This window comes from Mauremys reevesii, linkage group 9, assembly GCF_016161935.1.
Source record: "Mauremys reevesii isolate NIE-2019 linkage group 9, ASM1616193v1, whole genome shotgun sequence".
NCBI classification, from domain to species: Eukaryota; Metazoa; Chordata; order Testudines; family Geoemydidae; genus Mauremys; species Mauremys reevesii.
In genome coordinates, this window is record NC_052631.1 from 102,328,196 (window position 1) to 102,345,103 (window position 16,908).

Here is a 16,908-nt window from a genome sequence, read left to right on the forward strand (position 1 = left end):
GACTGGGTGATCGCGTGTCCCTTCTGGCCTTGGAACGTAGGAATCTGTGCACAGAGCACTGCCCTCTGCCTGCCCAAGCTTCTTGTACCGTCCTATGGTGACCTTGAATTTAGTCTCATCCTGACCCCCAATTTGTGCATATCACAAAACCACTGCACAAATCAGGACTGTCCATCTCTGCTCTAGGCCTGTAATAGCAGGGTGGGGTTGACACAGGAGAGAGTTATGGTGTGCATGTGGACTGGAATAGCAGGCGGCAGCAGGGTGGGACTGAAGGGTGTCAGCGGAGCTGCCTGTGGGGAGCCATGGAATAACAGTGGGAGCTGCTGGTCAGGACTCAGATTCCTGGTAGTGCTGTGTAGGGCCCAAGGCTGAAGTGACCAGGAAGTTTGCATGTCTGGATGGGGACAGGACTGCACTGGGAAGAGGGGCTACATGTCAAGACTGAAATGTGTTTGCAGAGTTGTGTTGTGGAAGGTAGTCCAGCATCTGCCTGTGCTACCGTTGATCCCAGCACTGAGCCTACCCACTGAAAACGTGTTATCCTCCCTACTTATGCTAAAAGAGAAAAATCGGGGGGTTCTCATTCCCAGTCAATGGGAGAGGGCCCAACAGCAGGAACATAAGGATTTAACCATTTCCCTCTATTCTTCGTTTCCCTCCATTGTGCCTAGGTGTTGCAGTACATGGGGTACAGAGCGATAGGCCTCTTGCTTTTTGGAAAGCAAATGAGCAGGCAGCCTTCCCTGGGAGTTCCCGGCCGTGAGGGAAGAGGCCTCCTGAGTTTGTTTTAATGTAGATTCTGGATTTACGGTGCAGTGGTTACCCTGACACACCTTCCAGTTTTTGCTTTAGATAATTACTATTGCTTCAGCGCATTCGCTATTCCCTAGCTGTTCCCTCTCCGGTATCCCGGGAACATTGCAAGTAGTGAGGGCACTTTATATGTGGTTATGTTAACTACCGTTCTGAAAGGTGACCACTGTACATGGCACCCAAATGCCAGATCAAAAGGGGATTGTCTGTGGAGGCTGCAGAATGACAAGCTTATCCCTTGCTTCTCTTAGCGACCTCCTGGGCCTTTTCCACCAGTAACTTCTGTGGGCCTGTGGATTTTGTGGGATTTCTGACGGAGTCATTTCAGCCAGGACGGGTTTTTGCCCCTTATTTCCAGCACTGTGATTGGCAGCTGGCTCCATGAGGGGGCTGAATGGTGCAGCAGGCTCCAGGGGTAGGAATGAGGCAGCTGTGTCTTTAAGGGCCTGCTGTTTAACATTCTCACTGCCGCTGCTGATGCTGCCCTGTGCAGTGATTGGCTGAGGGCCGGGAGAACGGGGAGGCTGGAGATAGATGCTCTCGCCTTCTCCCTTCTCATCCAGGGACCAGAGACAGCAGAATCCTCCAGCCCAAGCCCTGCAGGTGAAGCAAGCTGCCTTCTCCCCACCCCCTGCACATACCCACTGAGGGAGCCTGACTGCGCACACAGCTGCCAGGGGCCAGAGACTGCTCTGCCATGGACTGGGGGAGCAGCAAAGCAGATCAATGAAGCAAAGCAGAGAGCTGATTGCACCGAGCCCCCCACGCCAGCAGCTCTCCAGGGCCTGAGGGGCAGGCTGACATGCTAGCACCTGAATGGCCGGCAATGCAGAACAACAGAAACCGTTTTTATTGGGTGGCTGTCCTTTGGAGATAATCGATTTGTAATTCTGGTTTTTGTACAGAAGACTCTGGACCATCTCTGACTACAAGAGGGGGAGGGGGTGCATAGAGGGAGAGGAGGCGGGTGCATTTTCTGCTCGGGGAGGGGGGGTCCCTTTCTCCATCTCTTGCCTTTTTTTCCTTTTGTTCTTGGTTGTGTGTATATTATGAAATCAAATATGCACAAGCACCATCACTGTTGTAAGTGCCCAGAGTGCTACGAAGTGACGCGGATGGCGGCCCTGCGTCGCATGGAGCCTCCATCCTACGGCGAGTGGCAGCATGAGCAGTACGGCTACGGGGGCTATGGCTCACAGACCCTGCCATCCCAGGGGGGAGCCACCCCCACCTCTAGGAGTAAGAGCAAACTCATCCCCACCTCCCGGGACAATGTCCCTGCTCCCCTGAAGCAGGGGCAGGGGAAGAGCACCCCCAAGATGAACGGGAACAGCACAAACTGGTGGCCAGAATGCACATGTTCGAACCGCGACTGGTATGAACAGGTATGGGACACGGGTTGGCTCCCCATGGCCAACGGGGGGAGAGGGGGCTTTTATTACAGGGCTTGTTACCACTCCCCAGGCATCCTAAGCACTCGTTCGGCCTCCGTGTGTCTAGAGTAAATGGGGGGAGGGGGGGTTGAGGTACCTGTGGATGGGGCAGGTGGCTGGAAGGGCCCCTGGATTCTGCAGAATGTGGGTAAGTCATTCGAAAAGAGGCACGTGTTAGCAAGAAGGTGGTGTCCTGTAGCACATTTCGGCACTGCTTGGCTATTGGGGTTGGCTGGATGGGCCAGGACTTTCCAGGCCAGCATTGAGGCGGTGCACTCTCTCGTCTCTCGTTCTGCTCTGGGCTAGGCACAGCCTCCTGAGGCCTTAGCTGCTAAAACATGTCTGACTTCTGCTTGGCACAAGTACCGGTGGTCATTGGCACCCCACCCCAGGTTCTCATTGCTTAGGATGCTATTGCCTGAAGTCTCGGTGATGTCGAGTGTCCCATCGGACCTTGTGTGCGAGGCACCAGGCATACTGCTCACAGGGCAGTCTCTGAGGCTGTTGGTGCCAATGGCCAGCACTCCCCAAACTAGTTTCCCACCTTCCATTGGGCTTGAGAGCCTGTTCCCCATTCGTTATTCCTAGCTCTCCATCCTCATCGATAATTATATAACCCTCTTCTGGTCTCTGGCACGCCGTGTGCTTTCTGCCTCATTTCACTGCCTTTATTTCTTCCCATCTGATTACTGATCTCCTTAAGGAGCAATTGCCAGGCTGTCTCTCGTCTTTTCTACATGGAGAGACCATTCTTATTTTGAACCCATCAGCCAGCATAGAAAATGGATGGAGTCTGTTTGCAAAGCCGTAAAATGGAGGCTGGACGCAGGCTGAGAAAAAATTTACCTTGCTTTAATGTAAGTCAGCATTTACCTCTGTCTCCTGCTTCTCTCACTCATTAGCTTCAAACCTTACGTTGGACTTTTTATTGATTCTTCTAATTATCGTTTTAAGAGCTATACATGAACCGACAACAACAATCAGTCGGAAACGCTCCCCTCCAAACCCTGTTCTTTCCCCTCTACGTCCTTCTTGGTTAGTGGCTGAATCCCTGCATGTGTCTGAAATAATCTGGTTCTGAAATGAAACTCCCAGAGGAGTGTGTACAGAAAGTGCCCAAAACCAAACGTCCTCCTAGGAGGATGGTTTCTTTCCATCTGTCTCTTCACCTAAGTCTGTGTCTAGCTTTCCTGCTGGATCCTGGCAAGCTGGCTCCATCCCTTCTGTGCTGTAGCTCCATCCAATGCATGGAGCTCGAGAGGCGAGATAGGCACAGGGATGTCAAAGCAGCCAGTGCCTGTTATTCCTTCATTTCTCCTCCCCACCCCCAACCCTGGCAGAGACGGGTGCTGGGATGGCCCAAGGTCCTGTTAAGATGATTGCAAACGGTGACAGAGAGAGAGAAATGTCCGTTTGATCAGTGTCATCAGCCGAGCTGGGTTGGGCAGAAGGGGCCATGCTTTCAGATGCAGGAATCCTTCATGTTTTGCAATGGTAGAACAGGAGTCATTTTTCTCTTTGTGATGCTACCACTGAGTGTTAGAGGTTGGTTTGGCTTGAATGTCTGCAGATTGGAGAATGCTTTATTAGGTTCTACCATTGCTAAAGGGAAAAAAGCAAATCCATCTCCCAGCAGTGCAAGGTATAGATGGAGTGATGCCTTGCCGGTGTGCAAGCTTACATGTGGCTAGCAAGGCTCTGCATGTATCATATGGGGGGGTGGGGGTGGGGGTGTGTGTGTGGTATGAACACAGAATGTATCAGAGAAGGCAGAATTGCTCCCTGGTGTGTAGCAAATTTATGCACTGAGTAAAGCTGTGCAGCAAATGCCTCGGCAATGTTCCCATTCTGCTAGGAAGGTGCAAGATGTCTGAGCCTTAGGAATCAATGTTCTTCACCGTCCAGTTGTGGACAGGCAGAGGGACAAAAGGTGGACAAGTAGAAACAGCTGTGCCTGGCCAGTCCAGCAGTAAAGGGGATTGGCTCTGAGGCTGAAAGGGCTTTCGTGATCAAGTGGGAGTGTGATGGGGGCTGCGAATGCTAAAGGTAATTGTTCTGGAGGGAATGTGGAACAAACATCACGGCACTGTGTCGCACTAGGGATAAAGCCAAGCCTGCTCTTACATGGGGCTGTCCCTTTAAATGGCGTAAGTGTTCCTGGAACCACTTCTAAACCGGAGCTGAAAAGGAACGTGCAGACAGAGCAGGAGGAGGAAGGGGGGCTGGGGGACTGCACTGTGAGAGGAGGGACCCGCTCGTTTCGCTGTGGGCTCTGCACCTCTCTCCTCCTCCGTTGCAACCTGTTCTCTCTCCCTCACATGCAAGCAGGCACGTGTGCACAGTGTCTGCTCAGATGCTTGCAGGCATGCAGTATGCTGTGACACACACAAGAGGTGGTCGCGCATACAGTATTCACTCCCATATGGTACATGTTCATTTACCGCCTATAAACACATGTACTGTGTGCCCCACACAAAGGCTTACATTACGTGCCCACACATGCTGCCTTGCACAAAAGCACACCATATAATCAGAAACATTAACACACACCTCCTCCCACCTCTCATGGCCTGGCTTTTTCCCCTCCTCCCCCCACAAATTGCCTTATGCCAGCAATCGAGAAGCCCCTATGCCCAATTCCAGGAAGGGCAGAGGGCTCAGAATGGCTTCTCACTCCTTTCTCTCGTCTCTTTTCTTTTTATGCCCGACTGCCTCTCCTTTTCTAGCTCTCTTCCTTCTCTTCTCTCAGATCCACCCGTCATCTCTTTTCCTCTTATTAATTCGGTCCTTTCTTCTCCTCCACTTTTTCTTTCACCATCTCTCTTGTTCCTTAATTGTTCTGTTTTTCCACTTCCCTCCCCGCTCTGCCTGCCAGCACACTGGGAATGGGAAGTGGGGCCGGGCGTGGGTGAGCAGAGGAATCAGCGCTAACCCTTTCCTAGAGAAAGGAAAGAAAGGCAGAGAGCAACATTATCCTGTCAGGCAGCATCACCGAGCTGCAGTGGCTAGAGGAACTAAGTGCCAGAAGCCCCTCCCCTCCCCTTCACATTGATGCTCCAGGCTTCCCAGGGGAGAGAAGCATTTCGAAATTCCCAGTACGTCCATCTAAGGCTGCGCTGACATGTTGTGCTGAAGCCTATGCTTGCTTTGTCCCTTGCACTAAGGTTCTAGGACATGGATGCCAATGTTTGCACCCCATAAGCACGGCACAATTGCTAGCAGAGCAGGCAGGAACCAGACCCTTTCCCACCCCACCCCAGAACAATCTTCGGAACCAGCCTCAGCCGAAGGGCCTCCTCTCCACCCACGAGAGCCCAAAACACGGTGGGGTTCTGGTCACTGTGAAGGGGAGCCCCAATGGTTAGAAAGAGACAAACTGAGACATCCAAGTTTCAGAGAGTTGTTCTGGGATGCTAAGAATTTCCAGTGACAGATGGAGAATTACCACATGGGCAGAACTTCTGGGGTCCAGGGGGGAGCGTAGACATACTTTAAATTAAGCTGGTCGCTAACCATCCTAGTAGCAAATGTCCTGTATTTCTTGAGGCTGCCTCAGCTTCGCTGTCCCTGCTTGATGTGAAATGCCCATTACTGAATAAAGTATCCAGTGCAGCAGAGTTCTCCCACTGTCTCGTTCCATGGGCCTCTCTGGAATTCCGTGGCACTGTAGAAGTTTAAAAAGCCTGCCATCCATGCAAATGGGGGAGAAATATGGTCACGCAGGCAGAGTGGCATTAGAAGACCGTTCGATAAACAGCCAGACATGACTGTATCTGAGTGTAGGAAGTACCCACAGATGCAAACCAGGAGGTAGGTGATGAGGGTGGCTCCGAGTACCTGTCGACCCATGGCTCGGCTAGAGGAGCAAGAGGTGCCTGGTGGTGTCTTTTTCTAAGGGAACCTAAGGACTAAACTTCCTGGAGAGGGCATCTCGGGGATCCCAGCAGCACGTAGAAACGTCCCCTTTGGCAGGATTTTGTACCTGTGCAGGGAAAAGCAGTAGAAGGGTCAGGCAGCCATGTCCATGGGTGTGGGCTGGTTTGATGTCTGTGGGGAGTTGCTAAGGAAAGGTTAGTTGACCACTGAAAGTATCATTTGCTTTAATTTCTCCCTTCAGTTGGGAGAATTGACGTGGTGTTTTTGGCACAATCGTGGCAGGCGTGTCTGGAGGTAGCGCTTGGCCTGCAAGGGCCGACCTGCTGGTTTTGACAAGGATTAGGACGTTGGCGTTCTGAGACCCCAGGGGATAAGGGGTTGGAACCAGGACGACAAAGCACCAAGAATCCCGAGAACTGTACCCGACATTTGGGAAGGAGGAAATGGTTTTTAACGTCACAGGGAGCACTGGGGCTCAGAAGAATAAGGAGAGGAGTAAGCCAGGCTTCACAGCACTGTGAAAGGGGAAGAAGCCCATCTGGAGATGGTCTCAGGTGCTGTTGTGAGAGGGGTTGCTTCGGTGGGTGACCTCCGAGATTTTGCTGGGTAAGGGGAGGTTGATGTGGGTCTGTATCTGAAAAAGAGAAGATGTAGGGAAAAATTCTGAGATGAGAGTGTGGATATTGGTCTTCAGAATATCAGGGAAGACACAGTGGGCTAGTGAGCAGTGAATGGCCGATTACTGTAAAGGGCAAGATTAGCAAGCAGGACGTACACAGCGAGGGAACAGGCTGGAAGCCAGAGATGATGCCTCGCTGGCTTCCAGAAGAGGTGGAGGGGATGGTGAACAAGAAAAGGGTGATGGGGACATGGAGACATACGAGGTGGTAAGGTTGGCAGGCTGATGTTGCTATGGCTACTTATATTCTATTCATGGAAGAAATTAGCTAAATCTTTGTACTTGAAGATGGAGGAGGAGGAGGGAGTTCTCAGCGTTTCGCGGAGAGAGGAGGAGAGAGAGAAGCCAAAGCAGGAAAGGGGTAAATTTTCCTTCCAAGCTCCATTCCTGGTGTGTGGAGACGTAATTCTATAAAGTGTGAAATTCTGGCCTGTCCAGGCCAGGGAAAGTGAAGGAAGGTGAGAATTTACAGACCAGAAATAAGGCACAGTAGCGGCTGAGTCTCCAAGGCACAGTGAGCCTGTCAGCTGCCTCCAGCGGGACTGATACATTCCAGAAGGAATGGGGAATTGCACATGGCAGGCCATACTGGAACATACCAAGAGGGCCTTTTCGTGGAAGGAGCAAGCTCAGCTGCACATCAGGAGGGATTTGCTGCACATCAAGACTTGGTTTTAATTAAAGATTTCAAACCCTGTGAAAGCTATTTTTAGCAATTTAGACGTAGATAAAACAATAGCAAAATCCGCCCTTAGCCTCTCCTCTCCCCTTGCTGTTTCAGGGGCTGAATACAGTGCAAAAGAGGATGCATTGATCCTGTTCCTATATATGTTCTCCTCCTCCCCCCATTGCTGTCCCCTCCTGGTTTTCCTGTCACCTCTCTGACCATTCCCAAAGTGTCTTTCGCTGGGTTAGCCTCACCCCTACCCTTCCTCTCCCCTTGGTTGTGGGAGTCCTGGGGCTGCTGCCCGGGGCCTTCCTCTTTCTCTCACTTGACACCCTCTCTTCTGTTCACCTACATTCATTTACACCACCTCTTTGCTGCTGATGTGTAAATCTGTGTAGCTGCTCTCGCCGTGTCTCCTTCCATCCAACCCTACATATGAGCTAGGGTCTTCACAGTGCTTCCTGGCTGGCTTGCCATCCGCTAGCTGAACATGGCCAGAAACTGAACTGCTCATCTTCCTTCCCAGACCTTCGCCGCTTCCCCTTGGACAGATACTCCTTCCTGTCACTCATGCCCGTACCTTAGTAACCTTCTTCAGCTCCTCCCTCGCCCATGTCCTACACATGAAAAGTCTGTTCCTTTCCCTCTCTGTGCCTACAGGGAAACGTTCAGTCAGCCCCTGGTCATCTTGATTATTGTAACCTCTTCCTCTCTAGCCTTCCTGACACCCTGTCACCCCCTCCAGTCCACACAAAACGCTGCCACCAAGATAATCTTCCCGCCTGTTTGATAGGACCAGTCTCACACACTCTTCAAATCCTGCACTGCTTCCACCCCATCCGCTTCCAGCATCTTCTGCGCTTAAGTCATATTGGGCCAGATCCTCAGCTGTTTGTAACTCAGCCAAGCTCCATTGACTTCAGTGGCACTTTTTGCTACTTTATGCCATCTGAGCACCTGGCCCATCAAGGCCCATTAACTAGATGGTAGGATATCCCTGAGAAACTATCAGTGAGACGGCCTGAAATGCTGCATTAGACCGAGAGAGGCCAGGGGTGGAGAGGTAAATTTTGTGAATTATTGTCATAAAGATGGTAGTTGAAACCATGTGAGCAGAGAGATCACCCACGAATAAGGTGCAGAGGGAGAAAAGGGGAGTGAAATCCATGAGACCCCACGAAAAGAGGGAAGGAAGGGGACCTGGTTTCTTGTCTAATTAAGACATGGACCAACAATTCAGGAGAGGGGAGGTGTGGAGAATTTAATGGTGAGGGTTCCAAGGCAGGAAAGATTTTGTAAGATGCAGGTTTCAGGAGAGATGGTGCTTTATGAAGAAGATTGTCATGCCAGAAAGATTGTTGCCTCGTGAGAGTTATCAGGTTGTGTTACCATCACACACCAAGGCGGGGCGTGCTCAGCATCGCATCCTATGTGCTTTTTAACATGGAGCAATGACTCCTCTGGTCTGCAGTACAACTGGTCACTGCTATTCGTTCTCTAGTGTCCTCCCTGTGCTTCCCACGGAAGGTGACCTAGGAACTATTTCTGGTGAGCACAGAAATCCAGATCAGGGACCATTCTCCCACGGGGCCAATGGGCATTTCTCCGAGTAAAACCTGGGTAAGTGATGTCCCACCAGAGCTGACATTGCAAGGTGCTGAGAATTGGGGGCACTCCTAATCTCACAGGAGTGAACCCTCAATGATCAGTGATAACTCCATTCAAAAGCAAGTCTCCTGCCACAGTATTGTTGGCATGTGACGGCATGACACAGGGTGAGACAGATGGGTATACCGCCCTTGGAAGTATTGCGCCAAGTCCTGCCATGGAGTTGTAGAAAGGGTAAATAACCCACATGTGTACGTCAATCCAAGCTGGATCCCATGGTACAAAGCCTGCCGGCGGAGGAAGGTGCGAGTCCCAGACACCGGTGGGTGGCTGGCTGGCACAACGTAATTGACAAGCTCGGATGGTGGCCCAACTTGGCTTGCGGAAGCTGCACACTGACACAGCACAGAGTCCTTGTAACAGGCAGGCAGCTAAACCCAGGGCAACCAAGCAAGAAAGAGAAAAGCCAGCCCTCCCAGCTGCTCAAATCGCTGCAGACAGGAACCACCCAGAGGGCCAGAGCCATCATGGCTCCCACATGGCAAAGGAGAAGCGTCCAAAAATGTAGTAAAATGACCCTTAACCCTGAGAGTGGGCTTTAACTAGAACAAGTGAATGTTTCTATAAAAGGTAAAATATACAGCACGTCTGATAACTCATAGCCACGTGTCTAGCCACACCTCAGTGTGTTTGAGCGGATCAGGCACTGGACTAGGAGGATGGAAACCTGGATTCTGTTCCGAGTTCTGCAGTGACCTGGGGGTGGTCTTGGGCAAGTCCTTGTGCCTCAACTTCCCCCCCTGTACTACAGGGATCAGACCTGCGCTGCACAGGGATCTGAGCGCTACAGATGGAAAGTGCTGTGTACATCGAACGATTGTTATGTCTAAACCTAAGGCTAAGGAAAACAGATCACCCAGGGAAAATGTTGTGAAGTTGGAGCTATGGTTATAAATACATATCAGTAATTTAAGGGATAAAAAACCCTTAATACAACATTTAACAAACCCAAGCGTCTCTGTCTGAAACGTAAAGTTAGAATGTCAAAAGTTTACTTGACACCTACTATCCCGAGGTGCGTGTGAGGGTGAAAAGTGCCGGGGCTGCCTGGAGTGAGGATTCGACAGGGCTATTCAGATGCTATCAGCATAAAGTTCTCCTTTTTGTTACTTCTTTGGTTTACACTTCTGTGAACAATCATTTGGATTTGAGGTTCTGTTATCAAGGATGTGGTTTGCTTTTGCAGCACCCAAGAAATGCTTCTTAACGTTCAGTAACTATTCAACACACAGCACAAAGCAAAACAGAAAAGAAACTGTAATATTTGAAACTCCAAAGATTAAGCAAATCGTCCTTTAAACAACCTCCCATATTCCCTCTTTCTTTCTGTATCTGTCTTTGTTTTTAAGGGAGAAACCCTTGCATGAGTGTATCAGATGACAGTAAATGTTCTTGTTGTGGGAATGAGTCAATTTTAGGGGGTAACTGTCAGGACAAAAAGGATCTGTGAGTACATAGCACCTATAAAAATTGGGTTTAGAGGCTTGAATACGGAGCAAGACACCTAACTTTCATGTTCAAACCTAATTGCCTTAATTGTTTTTGAATGAAAATTTAGAGGCTTCAGAAGCTGACTGCTTTTGCCTGGGAAAGCTTCCTGTCTGCCCTATTCTGCTGGGTAAGGGTCTCTTCTAGTCCTAAAAGCCCCCCAGAGTGAACACAGAAAAGCATGGAGCTCTGTGTCCCTGCTAGTGAATGTTAAACCCTGCATATTTCTGCAGCCCAGCCAAGAATCCTTGCACCTGGGGACGTTTTCAGCCCTGTATGTTTCCCTGTTTTGCACAGATCTGGGATGTTTAAAACTAGGTCCACAATGATTTATGCAGCAGAGTGTATGCAGCCTAAGTACAAAGGTGTCTCTGGCTTAAGGTTCAGATTTGGAGTGGCTGACCGTAGTACAGAGTTTGCTAGGTTGTAAAATCTCAGACTCCTGGCATGAAAGCTGTGCATGGGGAAAGCTGAGGCGGCTGGATGTGTCTGTTGTTATTATTTGTGTGTATTGCGGTAACACCTCGGAGCCCCATGGTGACGGGCACTGTTCAGACACACAGCTAAAAGCAGTCTTTGCTCCAATGAGTTTCTGTGTCCAGGGTCACAGGGGAAAAGTATCAAGGGAAGGTGAAGAGGAGAACAGGCTCTGGTTTGGGTACCGGTATGTCTAGCGGTGAAGATGGGGCAGTGTGGACTCTGGCATGAACTAGGCCTGAGAGTATGTATCCAGGCCGCTGGACAGCCCAGGCTGACGTCTGCACCACTTTGTCTTCACTGCTAGTTTGAGCCACGCTAGCTAGATTGAAGCTAACACACGTATGCCTACGCCAGCTGCAAACAGACCACTGGCTGCCGTGTAGGCATACCCTGAGTGGTGTGGGTGGCTGTGCTCCGCTTGTGCTCACATACAGAGAGCTGCCGGAGTGCTGCTCAGCAGCAAGCAGGGGGCTGCAAAGACAAGACCCCTGTGTGGAACTTCATGGCCTATCTCTTCTCCCCACTTCCAGGGTTTCTCCTACAATTTCCAGCCTTGCAGTGGGTATAGGGCTTGGCTGCTGGCTCCTCTTCAGACTCACTGGGGTTGGGGTGGGTTGCGTGTGGTTTTGCGGTCAGACAGGTGGCATTTCTTTACCACTGCAGGCTTCACCCCTTTACCTTCGGGAAATGGTTTAAATGGCCTCAGCCTGGGATCACTTTTGTCAAACCCAAGAAAAAAACAAACAAATGGAGTTTTGTTTGAGCCCAGTCATGAGATAAGACTTCCTGCACTTTGCTGCAGGGCTGTTTTACAGCCTTATTGCCCACTCACGCCTTGGAAAATGTCCTGACGTTCAGCTTAAATTTTCCTTTGCTCAGTTTCATGCCATTCCTCCTAGTTCAGCTCCAGGGATCCCTAAACTCTCCCTCTCTCTCTTTGGAGTTTGCACACCTCAGACAAATGCAGACAGTTGTTCTGTCCTCTCTAGCTGTTCTATAAAGAGATGATGCAGGTAATAAAAGGCAGCTCCGGAGAGCTGCAAGAAATGGCCCAGATCCAACCAGAGTGGGGAGTGGAAAGAGTGCCGAAGCATCAGTGCCGTGCAGAGACTTACAAGAAGCCCAGCGAATGGCAAGAATGTGAGCTGGGACTGTAGGGAGCCCATCTCAACATGAAAGAGGAACTATACATCATCTCTTCATGGAAGCCTTATAAAAGCAGCTTTTCTAGGCCACCAGCCAGACGAATGCTTAGAAACAGTATATAAATCTGCATTCTCCTAAGGGTTAGACTGACAGATGTGAGCACTGGGCAGTCTGAAGGCATACGATAGGAGCTCCTTTCTACCCCACTGGAGAAACACAGATTTCTCTTTCTTCTGCAATCTCCTGGGATTAGAAAGAGGAAGCAAATCTGCTCTGTCACATTGGACGTGGCAGGTGAGAATCCTGCCAGACCTTTGATGGTAAGGCACGGTGACCAGGCTTTGGAGTGCTCCAAAAAGGCTGAACCGGGACAACTTGGAATCCCTTCGACACAGAGCCCAGTGCAGGAGGGAGAGACCAGAATCTCTTCTTCAGATACAGAGTGACATTCAGAGACACAGAGAGAACATCAGTGCAAACTGAATTAGAACACTGAGGATTACGCTATCACAGGCTTTATTATACACAGATTTCAGAGTGGTACCGTGTTAGTCTGTTTTAGGAACACAAGGAACCACATCAGCCACCCCATCAGGGGCTCGTTCACCTGCACATCTACCAATGTGATATATGCCATCATGTGCCAGCAATGCCCCTCTGCCATGTACATTGGCCAAACCGGACAGTCTCTACGCAAAAGAATAAATGGACACAAATCAGACATCAAGAATTATAACATTCAAAAACCAGTCGGAGAACACTTCAGCCTCCCTGGTCACTCAACAACAGACTTAAAAGTGACATTTCTTCAACAACAAAACTTCAAAAACAGACTCCAATGAGAAACTGCAGAACTGGAATTAATTTGCAAACTGGACACCATGAAATTAGGCCTGAATAAAGACTGGGAGTGGATGGGTCACTACAAAAACTAAAAACTAATTTCCCCATGCTAATTTCCCCCTCCTGTTACTCACACCTCCTTGTCAACTGTTTGAAATAGGCCACCCTGATTACCACTACAAAAGTGATCCTTCCTCCTATTGATAATAGCCCACTTTAATTGAATTGTCTCCTTAGAACTGACCCTCCTACTTGGTAAGGCAACTCCCATCTTTTCGTGTGTGTGTGTGTGTGTGTGTGTGTGTGTGTGTGTGTACAGCAGCGGCTCCAGGCCCCAGCACCCCAAGCGCGTGCTTGGGGCGGCAAGCCGCAGGGGGCGCTCTGCCGGCGCCGCGAGGGTGGCAGGCAGCCTGCCTTCCGCGGCTTGCCTGCGGAAGGTCCACTGGTCCCGCGGCTTCAGAGGACCTCCCAAATCTTCCTACTGTATTTTCCACTCCATGCATCTGATGAAGTGGGTTTTAGCCCACAAAAGCTTATGCCCAAATAAATTTGTTAGTCTCTAAGGTGTCACAAGGACTCCTCATTGATTATACACAGAGACATGTAGCCCCTTCCACATTCAAACTCCAGGCCTCGGACCTGAAGGTAGCAGCATCACTCCCCTAACTAACAATAGGAGGCATTTCACTTTACTTAGAAAGGGGGCTAATGGATCTAGACAAGCCCTCCCAGTGGTGCCAAGTCATAGATCAGATCCAGGTAAATGTATCTCTGGTGTAAAGAGAAGCAGGACCTGGGTTAGCTCTGCTCCAAAAGTTCAAATATAGACCCAAAATAACTGCACATCTATATGCTCCAAAGGAAGGAGCTGGAGGGATTATTGTTCTGCCTTCTGATTTGCAAGTCGCACCTTCCTGGCTCTCTGAGTTCCCCAGGGAGGAATGTCTTCATCCCAGGCATGATCAAAGCGTATGCTTCTTGGCGTCCTAAGGAACTCATTCATAGTGCAGCAGGCAGATCGGGTGGTGGGAAAAGAATTATCCATGAAAAGCTTCAGCAGAGGCTGGAGAGAAACAGATGAACAACTCTGTACGTACTAGGGTGAATCCTGCTAAAGGTAAGCCAGCTTGGTTTGCTGTTGCACAGAGACAGAGGCTCACTCCTGGGAAATTAATTAATTTAAATAGTGAGAAACTTCCCCACCTACGGCAAGACACTGCTTCTGTGGAGGTGACCTGCCAACAGAACAGGGTTTCCATGAATCTGTGCTTTCTGTACATCCTGTGGCGCTGACACTCCAGTGCAGTTGCCTGTCCATTTCCCAGTCAGTGTCTGACAATCTAGGGCCTTTCAGGCTGTCAGTTTATGAAAAGTTTGTACATTTGTGTAGACGCTCGTCCTGTGGCAGTGGGCGCCAGAGGATTGCTTGTGGCACATTCCTCACCGTGGATGGAACTGTCACTGAGCCTCTCTCTCCCCACTCTGAGATTCCAGGCATCACACTTTGAACGGGGACAAAGCTTCATCATCAGATATTTGAAAAAACATTTCCTTGTCTGTGTTACTAGTAACCCCTTTACAAAGTAAAGGCACTGAAAAGTCCAATTGGCTTTTCCCTCTGTATGTGGTTCATGCAAATGGAGGGAGATGCAGAAACTACCAAATGAAAATAGGCAAGTCAGTGTAACTTCTTGTTTCTCATGCACGAGCACAAAGCTACAGATGTGGCCCTCGGCCAGTGTGCATGTGTGTCACTCTGTGGCTGAGCCACGGGGCATGCGACTCTGTCAAAGAGCCTGGAAAGACAGTTCAGCCTCCAGTCTCTCAGCCAAGATGGCAGCCATCAAACCACACTGGAAGGAAAGGGTCATTGGTTTATTTTTTTAAAAACCAGCATTTCATGTGACTGGAGCACTTCTGTGGGCCTAAGGCTTTGGAAAAGCCTGTTTTTACATATGCTGAATTTTGGCTCAGGTACTGACAGGGGCGGTTCTAGCTTTTTTGCCGCCCCAAGCACAGCAGGCAGGCTGCCTTTGGCGGCTTGCCTGCAGGAGGTCCCTGGTCCCGCGGCTTTGGTCTACCTGCTGCCAAATTGCCACCGAATCCACGGGACCAGCGGACCTCCTGGAGGCGCGCCGCCGAAGGCTGCCTGACTGCTGCCCTCGCAGGGACCGGCAGGCCGCCCCCCGTGGCTTGCTGCCCCAGGCACGCGCTTGGAGCGCTGGTGCCTGGAGTCACCGCTGGGTACTGACCACAACAGCATAGGAGCAGAGGAATATTAGTAGTGTAAACTTCCAAAGAGTGTGACTTGTACTAGGCTCTTGTGCTGAAGGGAGCAGCCACCTCCTTGCAATACAGCTGAAATGGACAAACTCATGCCCCTTATTATACCTGGCCAGCCGGCGTGATCTTTGGCTGCATTGTGGAAGGCAAACAGGTCTTTGTGCATTCAGCCCCTGCCCTCCTTGGGCCTGGCGGCCACGAGCTCCTAACCGGCTGTGCTGTGGTGCCTCACAACTTGTTGGGGTGAAGAGAGCAACAGCAGCGTTTGACAGAAATTGTGAGAAGGACAAAGAACTACAGAAGCTTTACGTCTCACGAGTGTCCAGAATCGGAATGGAGGGGCTCCTAAATGGGGACGAATGCAGATCAGCTTGCCGGTGTATGAATGAGTGACAGACTCCAAAGGAGACGCACGGTAAAAACCAGCCAAGGGAAAAGCTGGAAAAGACGTGGGATTATCCTGTAAACTCTTCTGTGTGTACCACCCCCCCGCCATCCCGTGCTGATTGGGGCCAATAGGCACAACCTCAGAGTCAATAAACGTGACCATTTCTATCCCGTAAGTTCAGGTTCCTGACTCCACACCTAATAAATGGCAGCCCGGCAGGTCTGGATGGCCCAGGGTAGGTTTGAGGTTACTGTGAGGAATGGTTGAGAGCAATTGGAAGGAGGAACACACATTTCCCACCTCCTCCACCCAAACCTGCAGTCTCCCCTGCCAGCAGAAGTTCTTGCTTTAGTCCATCCCGGCAGCAGCTGTGCCCTAACCAACACTCTGCGTCCCCAGGGAGATCTGTAGGGCGCCAGACCTGTCCAGAGAGTCTGTGATTGGGCAGTCACTGGCTGCTTCCTCCATTGTTACTTGAGGGCTGGGTCTGGTGCTGACTCCCATCAGTGCCAATGTTTGGTGCTCTGGACGGCACAGTGTGCAGATCTTCCCCCCCTGCACCATAGACTGCCATGGCTGCTGGCAGCGTATTCCTGCTGGAGCTCAGGTGCCATGGAAGTCTGGCCTTTCCTCTGCATCCTGACTGCCCAAAGCTTGTTCATGCCTTGGCTCCTTCTCGCCTTGACCGCTGTAACCACCTGCTTTCCAGCCTCCCTGTGCTCCCCGCCAGTCCTCGTTTTCCTCACCTTCACTCCGACCACATCAGTGCCCCCTGAATCCCTCCACGCAGATCACCCTCCAGACCCTGCACAGCTGTCAGTCTCCCTGCTTGTTTCCTTCGCTCTGTCCAAGCCCCTTTGCTCGCCTCTGCCTCTGCAGCCTTCGCCCATGCTGGCTTTGTGCCGGCTTTCCTTTAGCTTGGGACAGACTCTTCTCGCGTCAGGCAACCTCCGCCCCCACACTTCCCATGAAGCCCTGCAATGAGCCCCGTGAGACTCCTGTAGCACTTCAAGCTCAGGCTGGCAATGGACACACGCTCTTGGCCTGATATTCAGGGGTGCTGAGCACCTACAGCTCCCGTGGATTTTAGTGGGATTTGTGGGAGTTCAGCCATGTGTCTACACTGCCTGGTTTGCGCCTG

At 50.7% G+C, this 16,908-nt stretch overlaps 1 protein-coding gene across 7 annotated transcripts in view; it reads left to right on the forward strand.

The window, feature by feature from the left end:
- Positions 1–16,908, forward strand: part of DLG3 (discs large MAGUK scaffold protein 3) — a 163,478-nt gene that overhangs the window by 48,494 nt on the left and 98,076 nt on the right. The window contains exon 1 of one of the 7 annotated variants that reach the window (XM_039486975.1): positions 1,857–2,201. The exons of the other annotated variants lie outside the window; for them this stretch is intronic. Within the exon in view, the coding sequence (XP_039342909.1) occupies positions 1,866–2,201 (336 nt within the window). The 5' untranslated portion in view covers positions 1,857–1,865. Of the gene's footprint in view, positions 1–1,856; positions 2,202–16,908 lie in introns of those variants that run through there. 7 annotated transcript variants of the gene reach the window in all.